We start from the raw sequence: 23,348 nt of genomic DNA, 5'->3' as shown, positions 1-23,348 counted from the left end.
TATTAATTATGTTTTTATGTTTAACTTTACTTACGATCTTAAGAAAAAGGTTGAGAACCGTTTTACTCGCCATGTTTTTACGACGCTCGTGTATTTCTATTTTCTATCAATCACATTTCCATGTTATTGGTACTGGCACAAGGGATAACTCCAACAAGGAATGGTACCCTGGATTTCAATGGTAACATCCAATATGAACTCGATAAACACAACAACTGCGAAAGAAGTTCACTTGTCATACACATAGTTGTCACTTACAATAAGTTTTTTTTCAATAAAACTAAAAATCGACATTCATTATTCTTTAACATCTGTTTTAATACAGTATATTGCAGCATACAATTTTTTGAGCTCATAGCTCCTCTCGATGATCCCGAGTGGACTTATTTTTCTTATATCTAATTATAGCTTATAAGTAGCAATTTATTATATAAATGAATTTTTTAAATCATATCTACGTTATATTATATTAACATCTATACCACATTCTGCGAGAATTACTTCTTTAATTCTTGATCAGTTTAAAGAAAATTTTCATCTCAGTACCAAAACGTTTCCAAATGGAAAAAATAGAAAAACGTTGAACACAATTATCAAGTATTATCGTATCGATACATTTTCGATTATGCAATTAACACCAAAAACATGTATCCGTAATAAACAATGACAATCAAGTGAGGAAATTAGCATTTTCTATCTAAACTTAAAAATTGCTCAATATTATTGGAAGTCATGTGTTAAAAGCAATAAATTAGCTGGCGTATCGTTTTTTTTCAGTCCTTCTGTTTTTGAGATATTTTTTTAAAATATAAAGGTCGATAATCATTTTCAATATTGTATATTCTTCAAAATTCATACTAATTGAAGTACAAAATGCTTAAAAACTTGATAAATAAAAAAATTTTAATGCATGAACAATTTGATTGTTGTATAATAAATAATATGGTTATGTTTCCATAGTTAATAACTTTGAATTTGCATATTAGTAATGTAGACTAACAAAACGGTACACTATCAAGTATTGTGAAAAAAATATCTTTGGTGTATTGTAGTAGCACATTAAAGAGAATTATTGATCGAATAATAAATTTTTAAGCAAACTACCATTGTGAACTGTTTACAAGATTCAGTTAAAATTTAAACCAAAAAAAAATTAATTGAATAAGATTCAGCGGAAAAAAATCGATTTTCGAAGAAAAAAGAAAGAAAAAAAATGCTACATTATAAAAATTTGCTTTCAAATATTGAACATCCATGTCGCAATACATTTCTTACTTCTTTTCGTCGTCGTTCATTCGATTGCTACTTAAATATTACGTTGAGAAAATAATTGCATTTTTTTTTTTTTACATTGCAAGTTTGTTAGATTTATCGATTTTCTGTTTCAATTTATAGAAGATATTTTTTTTGTTTCGTTTCTTCAAGTGATTTATTTATCCATCGATATTTTTTTTTAATTTATATATATATTAGTTTGTTAGTGTATTTAAGCAATTTTTTCAGTGCTTTTCATACTTAACTATGTTTTGATGGCTGAAAGTTCTCATAGATTGTTTTAATTAACTAAAAAAAAAATTTTTCTAGTTACAACCTTACTGTAATTTGATTTATTTTTGACAGTTGATTAAGAAATTCTAATTTTTCCATTCTTTCAATTAAGTAATTAATCGTGGGCTATGCAAACCCTCAACTTGAGTATCGATTAGTGGATAATGTTGAGTATCCGATGGGCCCCAATCGTGTAAATTTCCGCTGTTAGCTAGACGATGAGTGAGTCGATGGGCAATCGAAAAACCACCGCTACCTTCTAATTGTGTCAACACAATGATAACTTGTCTGTGCAAAACAAAAAAAAATGAAGAAAATCAATTCAATTAATAAAATTTGATTCAATTGTGTTGATGCAAAATTTAAAAAAAAAATTTAATTTCATAATTTCATAAAGTAGTTGAAATAAAAATTTTCTGAAATGAAATTTTTTTTTTAACCTTACAATTAATTAATAATTAAGCTACAAAGGTCATCAAAAAATTAAAATATCTTGACCATGTTGCTATTGGTGTGACGTCATAATCAGCTATTCAGGCGCACGCACTCTGATTGTGTACTCCGTTGGAAAATATCTTTTGTCATTTACAAAAAAGTAATATAATTTTATTATATGTTGTTAATGAGGCCAGAATGTTTGCCCAAGTTTCTCGCTGTTTTTAATGACTATGGCAACCTAGTAATTTTTTTGAAAAAATAGAATAAACATTTGATAGTTCTGGGAGGGTTTTTGTTAGAGTGAGCATTAATAAACTAAATGAAATAAAACAACAAAATAAATTGAAAAAAAAAGATGGATTCATAATAAAATACGGTTTGAAATTTGGTAGATGGTGTTACGGATTTACAACATTATTTTAAATTTATTTTCTAATAATAAATTTGGCATACTTTTAAGGTTGATTCCGAATATCTGAATTATTGATAGACTTTCGATTTTTTTGGCTTATTTTCTAAATGAAATAATTATCTATATTGTGAATTTTTTTGAATTTTTTCTTGTTTGCTTTTTTCGAGATATTTACTGTCAAAGTTGACAACTTTAACACACAAGGTATACGCGTTACCTCATGTTTTTACAAATAACTTTTTTTTGTGTTGATTCAAAACTGTACATTTACTATCAGATTGTAGCCCTGGACAAGACAAAATTTTGATAATTATTTCAATTTTTTCTTCTTTTTCTTTTAATAAATATTTAACTTTTAAACTTCTAAATTTTGCTAGATGCGCGGCACACTGACATGAACACAAGCATGGTTTTGGCGTACGACGTAAACTTTGTTTGCTAGTGTGTTGCCGCGCACACACATACTACTAAAGAACTTGGTTTTTTCATCAGCGGCGCCACAAAAATTTCAGGACACGGGAATAAAAAATAGCGTTATTAATATACGGGCCCTTCGTGGCATAAATATTGGTACGGCGATGGGACTTGGAAGCAACCTTAAACAAAAATTTTGACATTTTTTTTAACAAAAATTTAAACACTTTTTTAAGGGATATCCAACGCCGGTTTTAGAGTGTTGTGAAGGGGAGAATGTCCTATCTATTTTACATTATGAGAAATGCAATACCAACCCCGAAAAAATAATTTTTTTTTCATTTATAAATCTATTCTTCATGCATTGAAGGCTGTGATGGGTAAATGGTCGATTTTTGAGGTTTCATACACTTACAATAAGATACTGTAAGATACTGTAAGAAACTGTAAGATACCTCTGACGCCATTTTGAACATTCTTATTGACTGTCGACTGCTGTCGACTCGACAATTAGTTCTTATTGCTCGATATATATTGGTACATGTAATTTATTTGTTATATAAATATATATAATATCAAGGAAAACCAGTTTGAAGGAATTAATGTTGCTTGAAACATAATTTTTTGGCAACATTAATTTCTTAGCTCCATCCTTTCCTTAGCTACTGCTTTTCCTCGGACATTTTCTATTTAGTAAATAAATAATATACATGTCATTTTATTTTTAAAAGATGGAAATGTCCAAGAAAAAGCAGTAGCTAAGGGAAAGATGTAGCTAAGGAATTAATGTTGCTTAAAAAAAAATTTCTTTGGCAACTGTAATTCCTTAGCTCCATCTTTTCCTTAGCTACTATTTTTCCTTGGGATTTTTATTTATTTAAAAATGCATGTAATTTTATTTATTAAATAAACTAAAATGTCCAAGGAAAAGCAGTAGCTAAGAAAAAGATGTAGCTAAGAAATTAATGTTGCCAAAAAATTATGTCTTAAGGAATTAATGTTGCTTTAATTTTAAATAACTAATTTTTTAAATAAATAAAAATCCCAAAGAAAAATAGTAGCTAAGGAAAAGATGGAGCTAAGGAATTACAGTTGCCAAAGAAATTCTTTTTTAAGCAACATTAATTCCTTAGCTACATCTTTTCCTTAGCTACTGCTTGTTTTTGGAATTTTTATTTATTTAATAAATGAATTACATGTATTTATCTAATAAAAAAAAATTGTAGCACGAAGGTTCCACTTTTATTCGTAGAAGGCGCTGGGAACGCAATGTAAGATACCTCGATGTATGAAACCGATGATGTAAGATACGATATCTTACATGGTATCTTACACATGTAAGATACCGAGGTATCTTACCTACCCAACACTGATTGAAGGCAGATTCGTCGCACAGTATTGGCAGCCCTTCTCAGTCAAGAAGACTAGAGACCAGGAGAGTCAACTCCCTGTAGTGGGGGATAGGCTGGATGGGACCAAAAACGTCGTAAAATTTTTCACAGGGGCAGGCTTTATAAAAACGCCGTTTCAGCGCTGTTGTCGACCCACGAACCACGCACACATGTATTGAATATAATACATATAATACTTAATAAATAAACAGTCTATTTAAATTAATTCCTTAATCACTTGCCACCAGAATTATTATTTATCATAAAAAATATGATATAGACTACAAATTAAATTATTTGGCTAAATCAATTATTTTATCATATATAAATTGTTATATATGATAAATCAAAATATTGGTGGCAAATAATTGAAGAATTAATTTAGACTGTTAATTTATTTATTTGGTTCCATCCTTTTCTTAGAAAATATTTTCCATAATTAATCGATTAAATAGCTATTAGAAAATGTATCTAAGGGAAAGATGTGGCCAAATAAATTTATATGTTGTCTAGATTAATTTCTTGGCAACATTTTCTATAATAAATTAAAATATTTGTGGCGAATAGTTGAGCAATTTTTTTAGACTACGAAATAATTTATTTAGCTACATCTTTCTTTTAGCAAAAATTATTACATACAATCAATTAATTGTATAAATTTAGATAACAAACTTGTGGCGTATTTTGATATCAAATTGATATACGTAAAATAGAACAAATCAGCATTAAAATATCAACAACAATTGTGAACAATTTTGGTTCGCGAGACGCCGAAAGCGTCTCTCTGTGGCCAAATGTACAAGCCTTATTTCACGACATATTTTGTCCCATTCCCAATGTACATAGTTGACTCTCCTGGTTTCTAGTCTTCTTGTTCTCAGTTCAACTTACTCACTCACACAGATGAGCATATGTTTATAACATGGAGGTGTATAAGGAGGGTTTATAATAATATTTCGTAGTGTAGTGGCTAAACGACATAACCTATTAAAGCAATATGACATTTTATTTTATAAAAAAAACAATTACACTAATTAATCAGTGCTCACTTTAACAAAATTATCTCTCGTGTGTGTGGTGAGTTTTCAGACATATTTTTTTTGAAGTGAAACTTCTTTACGGAGGGTAGCGACAAAATACGAGGCCCCGCTAGCGTCACGCGCTCTGTTATACTCTCTGTTATACGCTCTACGCTTGGTCACACGCTCGGTTACAAGCGGATAAAGAGGGGAGAATTACATAGAGAGAAGGGAAGCCGGCAAGCATTCTACATGTACTACATATAGCGTATAAACTCGGAGCGTCAGCTGCTATGCGTGTGCGACTTTTTTTTTTTCATTTAAATATTATTTAAATATTATTAAACGGTTCAACTGAGTTTAATACTTAAATAATTGATTTTTTGAAAAAATTTATTTAAACGTATTAAGCAATAGTTATCTCGCGGGTTTGAAGAATTATTATTAATATTATTAAAACTATTATTAATATTATTATTATTCATACTATAAATATATATAAATGATGATAATTATAACAATAATTTCAATAATATTTTAAATATAAATACTAATAATTATCAATATTTATGAATGAATGTTATTGTCAATATTATTATGATTCTCATTGTTATTATTTTTATTATTATTATTATAAATCGATAATATTAATATTAATATTATCGATGATATTTTTGAAATTATTGTTATTTTTATTATACTATGGTTATATATGAATATTATTGTAATAACAATAATTTCAATAATATTATGATTAACAATAATATCAATATAATATTAGTAATAATATCAATAGTATCAATTATATCGTCGCATTAAAGGATGAAGGCCGTAAGTGCAAATTTAAAAATTTTCGGGTTTTTCATCTCAATTCAAGACTTAAAAAAAAAAGGGAAAAAGGGCGTAACAACCTTTGATAAAGGATAAAAGGCGTATGTCCAAGGATTTACGCCTTTTTTCCGTTATCAAAATAATTTTTGATAATAGATGGAGGTCGTATTTCCATATTTATTTAAAATTTATTTAATGGCAGGATTTTTTAAATTATTGATTGTTTACTGATAGATATGAATAATTTAAAAAAATAAATAAAAAAAACATGAAAATAATTACAAATCTTCATCTTTTATTAAAAATGATTTTGAAAATTGAAAAAAAGTCGTAAGTCCCTGAACATACGCCCTTTATCCTTTATCAAAGGTTATTACGTCCTTCTTTCTTTTTTTTCTTTAAGCCTTAAGATGAAAAACCCGAAAATTTATAAAATCGCACTTACGCCTTTTTTCTTTTAATAAGAAAAAATTCCCAAAAATGGCACCTATGGCCTTCTTCCCTTAATGCGACGATATTAATAATAAAATTTATAATAATAATATTCGAAATATAAATACTAATAATTATTATTAACTAATAATATTTATATTTGAATATTATTGTCAGTTTTACTATTATTATTATTTTATTATTCAGCGATATATTCAACATGACATGCAACTACTCTGAAAGAAGTTTCACTTCCCTCGCGCGTACTTGCAACACGCTAATTTTTTTTTTGAAATTAGAATAATTTTGATTTGAAATTCATGCTCTAAATATTGCTTAAATTAATGCTAAAAAAAAAGTACTTAAATGAAGGCTGAAAATAATGTTAACATAAATGCTGAAAATAATACTTACATGAATACATATATTTAAATACGTGAGATAGTTTTTAAATATATGTATTTATGTGAGTATTATTTTCAGCATCAATTAAAGCACTTTTTTTAGCTTTAATTCAAGCAATATTTGAAGTATGAATATCAAATCAAAATTATTTCAAGCTAAAAAAATACGTCTTTTTAAAAACTCACAACACACACAATGATTAGCGGACACACAATGCCATCTCAAAATACAATCTAATTTAATTCTATTTTTTAAAAAGTTTTCTTTAGGTTTCCATCGTTATAAACTCGCTCTCAAAAATCACGCAAACATTCTGGCCTCGATAATAACATATTTTTTTTTTAAATGTAGAGTGAAATTATCAACAATAGGATCCACTATTTTTCGATGCTTCGGAATCAAATTTTTAAGCACTAAAAAAAACCTCTCAGTGTATCAAGCTATGTCTGTGAAAGATATTTCCAGTGAAATATTATCTTTACCTTCAAGACAAACTCTGCAAAAATATATCACTTTTTTTTAACCAAAAAAGCCCTAGCAAAAATGACGAAACCAATACGACAGTCAATTTGTGCACTGATTTCGCACAAAACCGACACACAAATGGCAGAATAAACAAGTCAGATTTTAATAGTGGAAAATATTCAAAAAATAACATATTATGTTCAAAAATTAATAAATAATATTATAATAATTTGAGACAGACAAGAATTTCTTTTAAAATAATTTTTCATCGAAAAAACTCAATTTTCTTAGTATATTTAAAGTAGGGTTAGGTTGTCAGAATCATTTGTACACGATTGTAAGAATTTGCGATTCACACACACACGACAGTATAGATTTATCTTGAATTTTTTGTTAGTACCCCGGTAGAAATAATCTCTCCAGATTTCTCCGGATTTCTCCGGACTTTCTACGCAATTGAGACTTTCGAAGATTTTAGTCCGGAGTTTTTTCGGGTTTTCTCCGGATTTTCTCCGGTTTTTTTTCAGAAAAAATTTCTTTTTTATTTTTCGTATGTAAACTTTTATTTCTACTTTTTTTTATTAATTTTTCCATTTTTTTGTGTTCGTTTTTTTAAGTCAAAATTCCGGAAAAAAACCGGAGATATTATAGAAATAGTCTGGAGATTACTCCGTAAATATCTCCGGAAGTCTCAATTACGTAGAAAATCCGGAGAAATACGGAGTGAGTCCGGAGAAATCCGGAGAGATTATTTTTACCAGGGTAATACGCATCAGAAAAATAAAATTTTATATTTGATAATAGATAAATAATATTATAATAATTTGAGACACATTAGAATTTTTTTAAAGTTAATTTCATCATTATAAATTATAAACAAAAAATTTAAGATACATGTATACTGTCGTACGTGTGTCAGTTTTGTGTGAGAATCGCAATTCGCCAATTCTCACAGTCGTGTGTCTCACGTCTTTTTTTGATATAGGAAATGATTTTTTTTTTATTCTAAAATAAAGGGCGTAGAACTTAAATAATAAATTATAAATGAATAAACGTCTAAAATCATTTAAATATTATTTATGAATTACTTGACATAAAATTTTATTTTTTCAATGCTAACAGAGAATATAAGATAAGTCTATACTGTCGTACGTGTTCGGTTTTGTGTGAAAATCACAAATTCTCAGTCATGTATAGATAATTTTGGCAACATAACCCTACTTTAAATATACTATGAAAATTGAGTTTTTTCGATAAAAATCGCAATTTTCGCCATAACAAATTAAAATTATTATAACAAATGCCTGAGGAATAAATTCAGATTACGAATTAATTTATTTAGTTTCATCCTTTTCTTAGATACGTTTGCCAATAGCTTTTTAATTTATTAATTATGGCAAATGTATCTAAGAAAACGATGTAGCCAAGTAAATTAATTAGTAATCTTCATTAATTTCTTAGCAGTTTTTGCCATAAAAAATTAAAATAATTATAACAAATTTCTTAAAATTAATCAGTAATTTTTAAGAAAATTTTTAGAAAAATTCATTTTCTTGGGGTTGGCACTGTATTTTTTTAATGTATAAGAGATAGGACTTATCCCTTTACGATATTCTAAAACTGGCGTTGGTCATCTCTTAGCCCTATAAAGCGAAAAAAAAAAAAAAAAATTTTTTCAAACCGGTCTATTATACATCCAAAAACATTTTGGCCACAATTATGACTCTAAAGTGATATCACTTCGAAAATCATACTTCTACTGATCAGGCCTTTTTTGTAAAGCATATTGAGATAGATACGCGGATCGTGACGTCACATGGCTCAGGCATGTTTAGAGCGTTTAAATTATGACTCTTTCACTAAGCTTTTAATTGGTAAAAAGTAATTAAAAAAAAAAAATTAAGATTATTGGGTATAGAAATACAAAAATGAAAAAAAAAAAAAAAAAAACACGTGATTCCACGCAATTGAATAGCTTAGTTGACAGGGTTGAGTTCTATTGAATATTGCTGCCTTACCGATGCAGAGGTGGAACACTGTCAGCGGTCCTTAGTTGTCCTCTTGTTGAGACAACATTGTAGCTTTCATGACAATCACATTTCACGTGTATCCATTTGTTGACGTGACGATTTTCTACCATTACAACTAAGCCAGCCCATCCCTTGGTCAAGTAATACGCAGTCATACCCTCTCGACCCTACAACAAAGAGGAATATATATACTAAAACAAAAACAGTTGAAACATACATCCTTTATGAGCATGAAAAATAATCTGTTTGACTTGCTTCGTGTCTTTGTCCTTTTGCTAATGTTAAGCTAATAATGGCATCAGCAAGTACAAATGCTGGTGGCGATATTTGTTCAACTAGCAGCCTCTTTGAACTGTGAATTGCCAATACATACTCTGGATAACTTGACGTATCTTCCATTCCAGTATGCCAATGATTAAATGCAAGACATACAACAATGTACAAATCTCTTTCAAGCATTTTGTGACAACCAACAAAGCCCCGGACTTGACGCTTGCTGTGTTCAACAAGGCGCCCAACTTCAGGTGCAGCTGGAGATCTTGTACGAAAAACAACAACGCATAGATCTAGCTGAGAACGTTGTGATTTTTCCGAATTTCTACATAAATTATCAAATGAATGAAAATAATCCTAAAAACATAAGAAAAACAAAAAAAATGTGAGTACCTTTGGCCTTCTTGAAACAATGTGAATTCTGTTTCAGTCGGTTCAAGAACAGTTAGCAAGACACATGACAAATGCCTTAAGGATGACAATGGGGGCAAAGTTCCCCGTAGTCTAACTTCACTCCAGCCTACTCGAGTTTTACATATGTCAATGCAATCAAAGTACTTGAGAACTTCATCGAAAGATATCCAAAAGACACCGTCTGAAGCACCATGTGGCATCAGCATTTCTCGTAACTGCAGTGTCCATATAGGGCTGTCATCTGACCAATCTCCTTTCCAACTATAATGGCCCCATGGATTTCTTAATCTTAGTAATCTTATTCCCTGACAAAAAAATTATTTAAATAACGTTAGAATATTAAGATGAATGAGGTAAAATCAAGTGGCACGGCAGTGCCTCGTGTCAAGTGTGAGAAAAAAACATGAGATACCGAAAAAAAAAAAAAACAAAAACAATACCGAGCCTTAATATATACCGAATAGAGGTAACCTCGCCCCTCAATAATTTGAAAAATTTATTCTAAAATATGAAAATGACGATAAAAATAAATGATTTTTATAATTTAAAATTCCATTATATCAAGCTTTGCTATAAGACAAAAACCAAATTATTTATCAGTATACCTATATAATTTTTAATAATTAAATAAATTTTTACAACTTTGCGTTTTTGCGTTAAAAAACAGATCAATTTTTTTTTCTCTCATACTTTCTTACTCGCTATATCTCTCTCTTTCCTTCTTGATAATTTTGAAATATAAGTCCAGATTCTTTTGTTTCGTTGGTAACAACTTTTTGTGAAGTATGTGTCAAACTCAAAACAAATTAGTAAATGTGTCAAAGTTACAAAACAAAAATTTTGAGGCTGGATTTATTAATTTCAATATGATCAAAAGACTTTACAAAAAGATGTGATATCTCAACAAAAAAAAAAAAAACCAAGTTTTTTTTACAAAAAAAGTGTCAAGTGTCAAGATGTGATATCAGAAAGACAAGAAGGAAATATATTTTTGACGCATGTAATTGAGTCTGAACTATTGAAAAAATTTTATACTTGACTCCACCTGGTTTCCCCCAAATAAAATTTTAGTATTCAAGACATATTTTACATCAGGTGGGGTCAAGTATAAAATTTTTTCAATAGTTCAGACTGAATTACATGCGTCAAAAATATATTTCCTTCTTGTCTTTCTGGTATCACATCTTAATTAATATACTGACAATTAGTGACGATTTCGAATACTTGACACTTTATTAGTAAAAAAAACTTGATATATCACATCTTTTTGTGAAGTCTTTTGATCATATTGAAATTCGTTTTTTTTTTTGTTGATATTTATTAATTTCGAGCAATTACCTGAACATCTCGCACATCAAGAACCGAGTATGCGTGTCTTGGTCGTAATCCTTTTCGTTGATATTCTTCTTCATCAACTTTCATATTACCACCACCACAACTTGCGCCCATCAAAAACATTGCTTGACGAGATGATAGTAGTTGCGCCCAAATTAAATCTTTATCGAGTTCGTCTTCGCTCGGCAATGCTGATGGTTGCAGTGGTACACTTTCACATGGTGCGCCAGTTAGAGTTGCAAGACCTTCAATTGCGCGTCCTGATACCAACGCCTCATAACGTCCATGTATTTTCGCAACTGCTTTTTCAATAAGTGGCACCCAGAGTTGTTTTCTTTTTGCCTATCAGTCAAATTATAACATTAATCTTATATCATTATTTTAGATATTTTTTCACTTTTGAAAAAAAAAAACAAATTACACTACCTGTGAATACACCAAATGGCCTCTTTTGTCACAAGGCAATAAGTCATCAACAAGTACAGTTGTCCATTTGCCATCCTTGCACAATCTAACTTGATAAGCACCCTCAGGACATGTTTCACGCATTACCAATACACGTTTAACAAGTTCATCACTCTCAGCAAGTACAGCAAGAGCCGATAGCAACCAGCAATTACCCAAAACACCTTGAGATATATCTGACGGTAGTGGAGTTCTAAAAACAGCCCATGGCAATTTCGAATCAACATTTGAATCAACATTTATTTGGTGTGGTCTTTTCCATTGCACTACGTGATTATCTTTTGTATCAGCTGGATTGTAGTACAGAGATTTTGGAGCTGGTGGAAAAGAATCATCGACAAACGGTTCGTTTGTCTACAACAATAGTCAACAAATATTAGATTTCTTGTCAAGATTGCAGTTTCCTAATAATAATGAAACTTACTTCTTTGCAGTAACGAACAATTCTCTCCCATTTTTCCAAAGCCTCTCTTTCTTCACTGTGCCGTAAATTCTCCATAACGACACTTTCTTGTCGTTGTATTCTTAGCGGATTTATACCAAATTCATTAAGTCTTGCTCCATCACAAGATAGAATTTTTGAACTTTGGCACATCTCACATATTCCATTTCCACTTTTATTCTCAAAAGTACATAATTTGCATTGCCACTGAAAATATATATGAAAATGGTAATGGAGCTTGGAAAAAGTAAGAAACCCCTGTGCCTAGTAGTCAAGGTAGTTTTCCAAGAATACAAAAGACTCTAGTTCGATTCCCGCAGGGTCACTTTTCGTTTTCCAAGCTCTTATTTAAAACGACATAAAATAAATATTTGAATAATTTGCAGTTATATTTACCTGTGTAAAAGCTGGTTCATTACACTTTGAAGTTTTCTTGTCAACAGAATTGACACCATTTCGTTTGATTAAATTTCGACTTTGTCTTGGTGTTGACATTTTAATACTATTCGGTAACACGCCGCTTGATGACAATCTGGGGCTTGGACTTCGCTGTCCGAAAATGGCACGATTATCATCAGTTGGCACCTCCATAAAATCAGCGAGTGTCTTACAAGCTTTGCAACTTTGTGATGTCAGTGGGTTGCGTAGCGTACATGACGGACAAACCCAACTCTCACCTTTCCGCAATGTTGGATCAGCTAAATCGCTAATACTCCTTAGTTTTGATCCACCACATGCTTCACACGTCATTTTCGTAGCTGTATTGAGTAATGTACATTTCTTGCAAGTCCACGATGATATGATGGCAATGTTATCATTGTAATCTCTGCCATTACCACCAGATGTTGTAGGCATGGTTTTTAATGGAATATATCTGACACTGTCACGCGACACAACAATCGTCGATGGTATCTGTTGCGTTTGACTATTTACTTGATCATCTTTTGTAACGGTTATTAAATTCGGTTGTAATAATGATGCAGGTGTTCTTGATGAATTGCAAATATCACAGACAGACGACCAAACTGGATTATAAGCATATGAACATTTTCTACATGTCCACATGCGTTTCAGTGATGAGTTACAATTGACACTTGATGATTCCACAGGACTTGTTAATTCACTGCGTGCTCTTGGTTTGTTATTTTGCTTCTTTGGTAACGGCGGTGGAATGACAGGGTCAGCTATGCCAATATATGAGTATTTAGGTTTTGAATTAAATGCAACTGAATGTGGTGGTACTGCTGGTGGTGACGGTTCATTGTCAATCAAACTTCGGCGATTTAATGATTTTTTTTGTGTTGAGTGGACAAGTGTAGCGTCAACCTCTGAGAATGAGCGGCGATATGGTAATGGCCCAGCTGGTGCTAGTGATCGTAGTTCCCACGTGGGGACACTGATAACAACACCATCGCATGGTAATGAACCTCTTTGTGTTTGACATGAATGGCAGTTTTCCGAATCTGATGAATTATCAAGAGTACAATTGTCACAACTCCACGATATATCGTCAGTATTTGGAAGTGACTCGGCAACAATGAGACTCGTTGGTCGTTGCGTGCCATGCTCGCTAATTTTTGGTATAACCGAACCATTTGACAATGATCTACTAACTTTTGACTTGACACGTTCGTAAACAGATGGACTTTGACGTTTTGGTGAACGCTGAGATGCTACTGTTAATGATGGCGTATCACCATATGACGGCAATGCTGGATCAAGTTTGTCTGTCATTGATAGCGTCCAGTCATTATGATTTGACTGAGCGCTTTGTTTTCTACTCAAATTACTTAAGCGTGCCATTCCCTCGTCTCTATCTAGTACAGCCGATGAGCCGAGATTCAAAAAATCAACATTGAAAATACACTCGATAATCCCTGATACAACTGTTGTGACTAAATCGACCTTTATAATGTCATGCTTATTTGTAGATTTCAATACTTTCAATTTTTTTCCACGCCTAACACCAATCAAATTACCATTTATATGAGCTATTGAGGAACTTGCACCACATGCTGTACAAATTGACATAGCACTGCAACAATTATCTTGCAAACAACGTATACAAGTCCAGCGTGTTACGAGTATAGGCAACGATGGTGACCTTCTTGCACAATTATTTAAATTATCAAGAGTTGAAATATCAGATGAAGATAAACATCGTGATTTCTTTTTATATTTAATAGATGAATTTTTATAATTTTCAATGCTGAAATAATTTTTTTATCAAAATATTATTAGCTGACAATAAAAATAAAAAAAAAAAAAGATTCTTACCCAGTGAAAGAAATAAAACTGGAGTTTTCCTCGTTAACTACAATATTATTTGAATCTCTAGATCTTGTACCATTGTGTGAAGAACTTTGTCTTGGTGGAGGTGTTGGTGGATCAGAACTTGACGATGATAATGGTTGACATGATGAACAGCTGTCAACTTTGTAGCCTGTTGATTCGCTTTGTTGTATTGTTTCAAAAAATTCATAGCGACTAAGACATGTTGCGGATTCGCTAATCTTATTGTCATTGTTAATTATAACGTTAGAACAGACTTTGCAACGCTGTCGCGGTAAATTAATGGCTTGCATGGCCATACTCTGTGAAGGGAGAGAATCATTGCTCCAAAAACAAACTCGGTCATAAGAGTCACAGACATTAATGTCCCGCAAATTCAAACAATCGGACCTGGCCTCTTCTTGTTAATTGCCTGCTACCCTTTAAGTTATGTAAATTTTTTTTATTCTCGATCGAATAACGCTGTTATTGTTGATTGAGTATTTAAAATCAGTGTTGTTGACAAAAAAATTTCAAGCGACCTGTTACCTGCAAATATTTACCATCTGTCTTTGTTATTTTTACAATCTTTATTATTTTATGATCCACTTTCGCCATATTGCGTTTATTAAAACACGAGGAAGTGTAACAGACTGAATATTGTAACGCTTCTATAAAATAGAATAATTTTAGAAAACTGAATTGAATTCTGGGTAAAATAAGTAAAAGTTGTTGTCTAAATTAAAATTAGTCTAAAATTAATTAAAAGACATTGATTTTGTTACGTCTCTAGGGCACTATACACATCACACATGACAGATGACACGTTAAAGCAGCAGTCCAATTCACAGGGCTGCACAGGGCATTACTATTTAGGGCTTTTTTTCACCACTCACGGCGCTTGTGAAGCTTTTGTATGTAAAATATATATAAAAAAAATTTTTACAAGCGCCATCAGCGCCCGTATTCAGCAGTCCAATTCACAGGGCATTACAATTTAGAGCTTTTTTCCTCTACTGGTGGCGCTTGTAGAGCTTTTGTATGTGAAATCTATATAAAAAAAATTTGACAAGCGCCATTACCGGCAAAAAAAAGCCCTAAATTGTAAAAAATTTGCCCTGTGAATTGGACTGCAGAGGATGTTCTCATTAGGGCGTTTTTTTTCCGATGGTGGCGTTTGTGGAGCTTTTCTATGTGAAATTTGGCTTGCGGCCCGGAGCGCTAGTTTCGGTTACACCGTTCAGGGTGAACATCCAAAAAATAAAGTCTCTTTCAGCTCATTTAGTCCGTAATAGGGATATTGAATGTTGGTAAATATCCAGTTGGCACTATGTCCGACTTGAATACTTTACGTAAATCAACTTTTCCTAATTACATATTAAACTATTTTGCTTTTATCCGATATAATGTTATGCCACAAGATAAATGATAAATAAGATATATTTATTATGTTTAAGAGTTATAATTTTCGATGATATATTTTTTTTTATTTTCTCGTATTTTGTAATAATAAATTTATGACACTATGTATTTCTATTAATTAGCATATTTTAATTTTTTAATTTTTTAAATTCATGTTATTACGATATTTATCATGATATATGAGTCACCTTTTAACGAAAAATAATATTCAATAATTATACCGAATACGATAAAAATCACTAGTAATTTTTTACGAGTTTGTGTCTATGAGTTTGTGTCTATTCATCGTCTGAAAAATAATCCGTCTTATATTTATATGTAGAAATAGATTACAGACAACAAATAATCAACGGTAAAATCTATCGTAAAAAAATTGGTTCATCCATATACATAGAGTACTCTTATTATCAAATTCCGCTAGTACGAATGAGCCAAAAACGATTTTATTCAAATGTATATATAGCTAATTCTACTTTTCTATATTAAAATTATTGTCCGTTTGATTGATATAGCCGAATAATAATCTATGTATATTATTTTACAACCTCTTTCTGTTTTCAGATTCAATCAGCTAAGCCGATCAATAGCTTTCTGAAGTTGTATCTTTATTGTCTAATCATATATTCATTTGTTCTATATTTTTCGCAATGTATTTTCTCCGTTCGAATATATTAACCATTATAGAGTTTCTGAAATTTAATAAAACTCTAGTGATGATTCCATCATAATTATGTAACACTAGATTTTTACAATGCTCAGATTTGCATTTGTTATTAAAACGAAATACTAGAAATCCTGATTCATCCGCAAAATTAATCGATAAATAGGGCCCTGTTTTACTAACTCTTTTGGCACAAGATGGCGACACCATTCACATTTATTTAAAATTTATAGACATAACCTCAAAATATGTTGTCAAAATACATACATCAATGTTGTTATTGTTGCTGTTTTTTTTTTTTTTTTTTTTTATAGTTTATTATAACAATTACAATTTATAAATTACGGTTGGGATGAATGGGTACCAGGAAGTCATGTTTTAAAATTCAGTGATATTAACGTACAAAAACAAAAAGATGTACAACGTGAACATACAGCTCCACAATCATCATCACAAAAAGGTAAAGAAAGTACATCAGTTATTAAAACAATTGCAGAAATTGTCAAGCGCCATCAGCGGAAAAAAAAGCCCTAATGAAAACAATTTTGCGGCAAGGGCGACATTGCAAAATGTTTTGCGATTTCGCCCTGTAATACCAGCCAAAATTTTATAGAAAAAAGCTGTTTCTTGTAGTGGCAGTACTGGCACATGACATTATTTTTTTTGGCTTCCAATTATTAGATGGATAACTGTTCAATGTTTATATCAAACTGAAATAGATAGAAAATTGACTTGTTGTGATTGTTTGTTATTGTCACATAGGTCGTACCACACATTATCGTAAACTGAAAAGCCTGGAATATTGCATAGAGATATTTATCACTTTTGTCGTTGTTTCTGTTTCTAGTTTTTAGTCGGTATTACAGGGCAAAATTGCAAAACGAAAAAAAATTTTTTATTAAAGGAATGCACCCCATAATTGTAATCAGTGTTGGGTAGGTATGATACCGATGTATCATACAGCAGTATCATACACTGTATCATACAGCAGTATCATACACTGTATCATACAGTATGATACATCTCCATTATCATACGCCATGTATCGTACATTAAGAGCGTCTCTACATTTAACTTTTTAAACTATTTTACTGACGCCATTTTGCCTATCCGCCATTGTACACATATTTGGCGCCCAAAAACAATATGTCAACATCCAACATAATATGTAATCTCAAGAATTTATTAATATTTATTAATCAATCAACTAACGAAAAATGATTGTTTGTATTTTATTTGAATAATCACAAAAATTACAATAAAAAAATGAGATAATAGACATGATATGTGGGCAAGGAGCGTTTTGACAGGTTCTAAGGAACATCATGAAATGCCAGGAAAAGAGATAGTTTCATTAGCTTGCAAAAAAAAATAATAAATACAGTAATTAGCTGTGTTCGATGGTCGTCTCGGCTCAGTTCCGTCTCACTTACGGCTCACTTATGGCGCTAGCGACGTACGGTTGTTTGAAGAACTACGAAGGCACAAAATCTCAATACAGGTGCCTATCTATATCATCCCTAAAATTTTTATTTCTATTTCTTTCATTTACTATTTGCTCTTACCTGAATTATATTATCTATATTCGCGTTGATTATATATTCATTAATTTATTGTAATAGATTATTATGATGACACTGTTTGCATAAAGTAAATAAACAATATTTATTGGGGCATTAATACAGTGATGATATAGATAAGCACCTGTATTGAGATTTTGTGCCTTTGTAGTTCTTCAAACAACCGTACGTCGCTAGCGCCATAAGTGAGCCGTAATGAACTGGAACTGAGCACAGACTCATCGAAACAGCTAAATAATTATAATCACAGATAATTTAACATCACTCAATGGGTGCATTCCTTTAATAAAAATTTTTTTTTCGTTTTGCAATTTCGCCCTGTAATACCGGCTAAAAACTAGAAACAGAAACAACGACAAAAGTGATAAATTTCTCTATGCTATATTCCAGGCTTTACAGTTTACGATAATGTGTGGTACGAGCTATGTGACAATAACAAACAATCACAACAAGTGAATTTTCTATTTATTTCAGTTTGATATAAACATTGAACAGTTATCCATCTAATAATTGGAAGCCATAAAAAATAATGTCATGTGCCAGTACTGCCACTACAAGAAACAGCTTTTTCCTATAAAATTTTGGCCGGTATTACAAGGCGAAATTGCAAAACGAAAAAAAATTTTTTATTAAAGGAATGCACCCAATATCACAAATATATTTTCCCTGTCGTTTTTTATGAGGAACGTATTATATTAATCCGGGAGACCTATTTGCCAAGTTGACCTCCTTCATCATATTGGCATACTTCAATATATTCCAGCAGTCCAATTCACAGGACAAATTTTTTACAATTTAGGGCTTTTTTTTGCCGGTGATGGCGCTTGTAAACTTTTTTTTACATAGATTTCACTGGATTTCACATACAAAAGCTCTACAAGCGCTGCCAGTGGAGGAAAAAAGCCCTAAATTGTAATGCCCTGTGAATTGGACTGCAGGCAAACTCCTAAGCGAATTTTTTAAAGAAGTCATAATATTAACTGTTAAATCATTTTCTCGTATAATGTTTTAATTCTAATAAAATTTTTTATACACGTTGATGAATTTATTTATTATTTATCGTGTAATAAAAAAAAAACAGTTTGACAGCTGTGTACAGTGGTGTGAGTGAGAGTTTAATAAGGCTTGAGGACAGGGGGGCCAAATTTCGTTCGTCAGAGTGGTAAAACTGCACGAAATTAGAAGGTCCCAAGTTCAGATTTATAGTGAAATTGTCTTGTAATGAACAGATAAGTTACCAATTGAACAACTTCCCGATATTATGTAACTAGAAAAATTTGGGGCATTGGAAGATTATATCCAGTATAATTGCCATGTTGCACTGAAAAAATTTATTAAGTGAATTGGTCTTTCGATGTACTGATAATTAATTTATGAAATCATTTAATCAGCATGAGCTTCAAATTTTTTATTATAAGAACTTGGGAAATATTGATAATAAAGTTTTATATGATGTGATTATTTTGTTAAAACTTTAAGCTCTTTCTTTAAAAAAAATGTCAAATAATATAATGGAATTAATGGAATTAAAATCCACTGTTGAAGTAAAACATTTTTTGCGTGTTTCAGTTGAATTTGACAATCTATGATTTTTCAAAAACTTCAATTGTCAACAATGTATTTTGCGATTAAATATGTAATCAAATTATGTATGCAATTGTTTTAACTAAAAATGCTAGTCTTCGAAAACAAACTTACCTAAATTAAATAAATAATATACATAGTAACATCAAATTTATTATCAGGGTAATTTCGAAATTTATATTCCATACGAAAAGATTTTTAATAAATTACTGTTTTTGAATTGTTCTATAAATAAACATTCATAATTCGTAGTAATTAGAAATTTTTCATGAAAAGTTTTCCGAGGGTAAGGATCAATTCTCTTAAAGATTCCGAATGTATTTTAACAGAAAGAGCCATTAAAGTGATCGAATATGAGTGTACTAATGTAAAGTGTGAATTTTAATTTGCACTACACAGTCTTAACATTTTTTTTATTTACTTCTATTGCATAACATATATAGATTATGTAATTCGAATCATTTTAAAAAGGCCAATTACCAATAAAATCAAATCTACGAAATGACAAACTAACAAAAGCTATAAAATGTTGATTTGTCCGACGGATATATTGATTCGCAAATTCCTACTTTATCAACTGGAGTAAAGAAGCATATCGATAAAAAAAAAATTTGAATATACATTCGATATAATATTACAAATTGAAAAGTATTTTTTTTTCTTGTTTTTTTTATAGATTCAAGGTGGTGGTCTAACGAATACTGGCAATGGTAGTAGATTAATTTGGAATAAATTTTTTAAAGATGAAAGAAAAACAAAATTTACTCCATCCAGGAAGTGGAATTCTTTGAATGGTCAATTCTGGACAAAATACAAATGAATATGAAGTAACTATAGGAATTTTAATTAGAAAAGAAATATAGTTATCATAATAATCCGTAGATAATTTTTTTTTAAATTTTATTCGTGTAATTTAATACATATTTTTTTTTTTTTTTTTGTCTGTAATGAAAATTGTACATTTAAATTATAGGAGATTTATAAACAAGTTAGATTATTATTTTTTTTTTTAATTTAAAATTTTAAATAAAATTCGAATTGATATTGAATAATAAATTGTAAAATTATTTATTAGTTCCTTTTTCCTTCATAATAATCAAATATAAATCAAAGTGTTGACAACCATCTTGTAAAATCTTTCATACCATTAACAATTTCAACGTTTTTTTTTAATTAGGGCTTCATGCGGTACGAGACGAGACGAGATTCAGCGAGCCTCGGTATCGGTCTCGCTCGTTCACACCAGGTCTCGGTATCGGTCTCGCAGTTTTAGGATTTTAGGTCTCGGTCTCGGTCTCGTCTCGGTCTCGTCTCGCAAGTATCGCCGGGTCTCACTTTTATACTAATATTTTTTCGTTAAGTAAAATATAAAAGAATAAAAACCAATTGGTTTATTTATATCCCGAGAAAAACGAGTTATATATAAGTATATATAGTTATATATAGTTATATATAGTTATATATAGAGATATACTGCCACTTTCTGTATATACCTGTATATAGTTATATATAACATTATTTATATATATCTATTAGGGTGGCCCTTAAAAAGGTCAATGGTGAATTTTTATGAGTGCACCCTCTAGAATGGTTCCAAATAAATAAAAAAAAATCCTGACAAAATTTCAAAGCTCTATCTTAATATTAACCCGTGCCTCAAGTCACTTACTTTTTCCCGTTTAATTAACATGGTATATTTTCTATATTTTAGTAACAATACTGTAGCGTCGTCAAAAAATATGTAAAAAATCGCATATTATGCCAATTTCTTTATTTTTCTATGTAGAATTTAACCGCTTTCACCGCTCGCCGAAATTTTCAATATTGGACGTACTATATGGGTTGACCCAACCCAAAACTCTCTGAATTACATCCCAGGTAGAAATCTAAGTCGATTTCCGACAGTCAACATCCAGTGGACGTCGAAAATCGAGCTCGGATCGACGTCGAAACGTTACGCGAAAAACGCTCGATTCGACGTCGATCCAGAGGGAGCCCTAATACAATTCTGTAATAGAGATTGAGAGACAAAGGGTTCTCATTATGAGAACTTTCATATCAATTAAAATAAATAGTTTAATTTAATATAATGATGATAATATAATCATTAATTTTTGAATTTAATCTTGTCTAATCTGGACTAATTTATGCATTTAATATTATTGAATATTTGATAAATAGTTATTCTTTATTACTGCGATAGGATTTAATTATTTAAAATTTTTGTTTTTTTAAATTTTATGTATTGTTGTTGAAAACTTTTAAAAAAACAATATAATAAACAATTAAACAATAACAATTATTTAAGAGTTCGCGTTCGTTCTATATATTTTTTTCGTTCTAAAATTGAGGCGAGACCCTACCGGGTCTCCTGATAGAACTAGCTTTTGGAAATTTACAAGTTTGAAATCCTGAGTGATCAAATAATGTCCCCAAAATCGCTCTTAAACTAAATACATTTTTTGGGGACTGTCCTCAAAATCTATGCATTTATCAATAGTTCATTTTAAGGACATTTCTGCATTTTGAGGACTGTCCCTGAAAATTATTGAAAAAAATTGAGGGTCTTGAAATAATTTCAGAATAAAATATTTTTTTTGAGGACGGTCCTTAAACTAACGTCGTCACCTAAAAAATAACGGGGACCGTCCTCAAAATGCAGAAATGTCCTCGAAGTCCTGGATAAATGACTGAAATGGACCTCAAAAGCACGTCTACACATACATATAATTATATATAATTGTATATCGTTATATATAGTTGTAGACGAAAAAGTTTTTTTCATCGACTTTGTATATAATTACATATCATTATATGTAGTTGTATATAAATGTTGTATATAAATATATATATATATATTCATACATAACTATATATATTTATAAACTGTAAATTTTTTTTTCATTTACTTTGTATATGATTATATATAATTATGAACAACTATTAATAAAAATATATAATTGTAAACAAGTTTATACTAACATATTTGGTTTTTTTTGAAAGCTGTAAAAGTTTTTTCTGCCATTTTGTACATTCAGGAAGGGTATCAAGATGTTTATAGTCCAAAAATTTAATTTCATTTAACAATCCATCATCAGACACTCTTTATAAATTTTTTACCATAACATGTGGTTGTATACATATAGTTTCCGATACGAATAACAAGAGGAATTTTACGAATCATATTTGATTGGATTAACAAAAGTTCAATTTCTTCTTGAATGGAAACAATATGATCGACTGTCACTTTCATTTTTATATGTTTAAAAAAATTATTATTTTTTGTACTAAAACATTTCATAATAAACACCACTCATCATTGTGGTCAAAAGAAAGAGCCTTCATATTTATATGTGTTAGTCTTAACCCCGAAATTGACATTGGCAAACTCAACTGTAATGTACTCATATTCGAAAATAAGTCAATTGAATGTAAGAAAAAAAAAAAAAAAATTGACAAAAAATCTTGGAGTATAAAAATTACTCAAGTTAAAACATAATCTACTTTCATAACTAT

At 30.4% G+C, this 23,348-nt stretch overlaps 1 protein-coding gene across 5 annotated transcripts; it reads right to left on the bottom strand.

The window, feature by feature from the left end:
* Positions 1–297: 297 nt before the first annotated feature.
* Positions 298–15,435, bottom strand: LOC122851925 (calpain-D-like). Of its 5 annotated transcripts, none has more exons than XM_044151433.1 (10): positions 15,135–15,435; positions 14,592–15,026; positions 12,711–14,523; positions 12,297–12,521; positions 11,834–12,226; positions 11,411–11,749; positions 10,052–10,377; positions 9,641–9,983; positions 9,374–9,552; positions 298–1,836 (listed from the first exon to the last, which is right to left on the bottom strand). In XM_044151433.1, exons 2-10 carry the CDS (start codon positions 14,903–14,905, stop codon positions 1,656–1,658), a joined length of 4,113 nt encoding a protein of 1,370 aa, XP_044007368.1. In that variant the 5' UTR covers positions 14,906–15,026; positions 15,135–15,435; the 3' UTR covers positions 298–1,655. The 5 variants fall into 5 exon arrangements, with proteins under 5 accessions (XP_044007368.1, XP_044007370.1, XP_044007369.1 ...); XM_044151435.1 differs by having other exon boundaries at positions 14,592–15,021; XM_044151434.1 differs by having other exon boundaries at positions 15,149–15,435.
* Positions 15,436–23,348: the final 7,913 nt, after the last annotated feature.

The sequence above is a fragment of the Aphidius gifuensis genome, linkage group LG3, assembly GCF_014905175.1.
Source record: "Aphidius gifuensis isolate YNYX2018 linkage group LG3, ASM1490517v1, whole genome shotgun sequence".
Classification (NCBI taxonomy): domain Eukaryota; kingdom Metazoa; phylum Arthropoda; class Insecta; order Hymenoptera; family Braconidae; genus Aphidius; species Aphidius gifuensis.
Note: the sequence above shows the minus strand (reverse complement) of the source record. Positions and strands in the feature narration are given on the sequence as shown.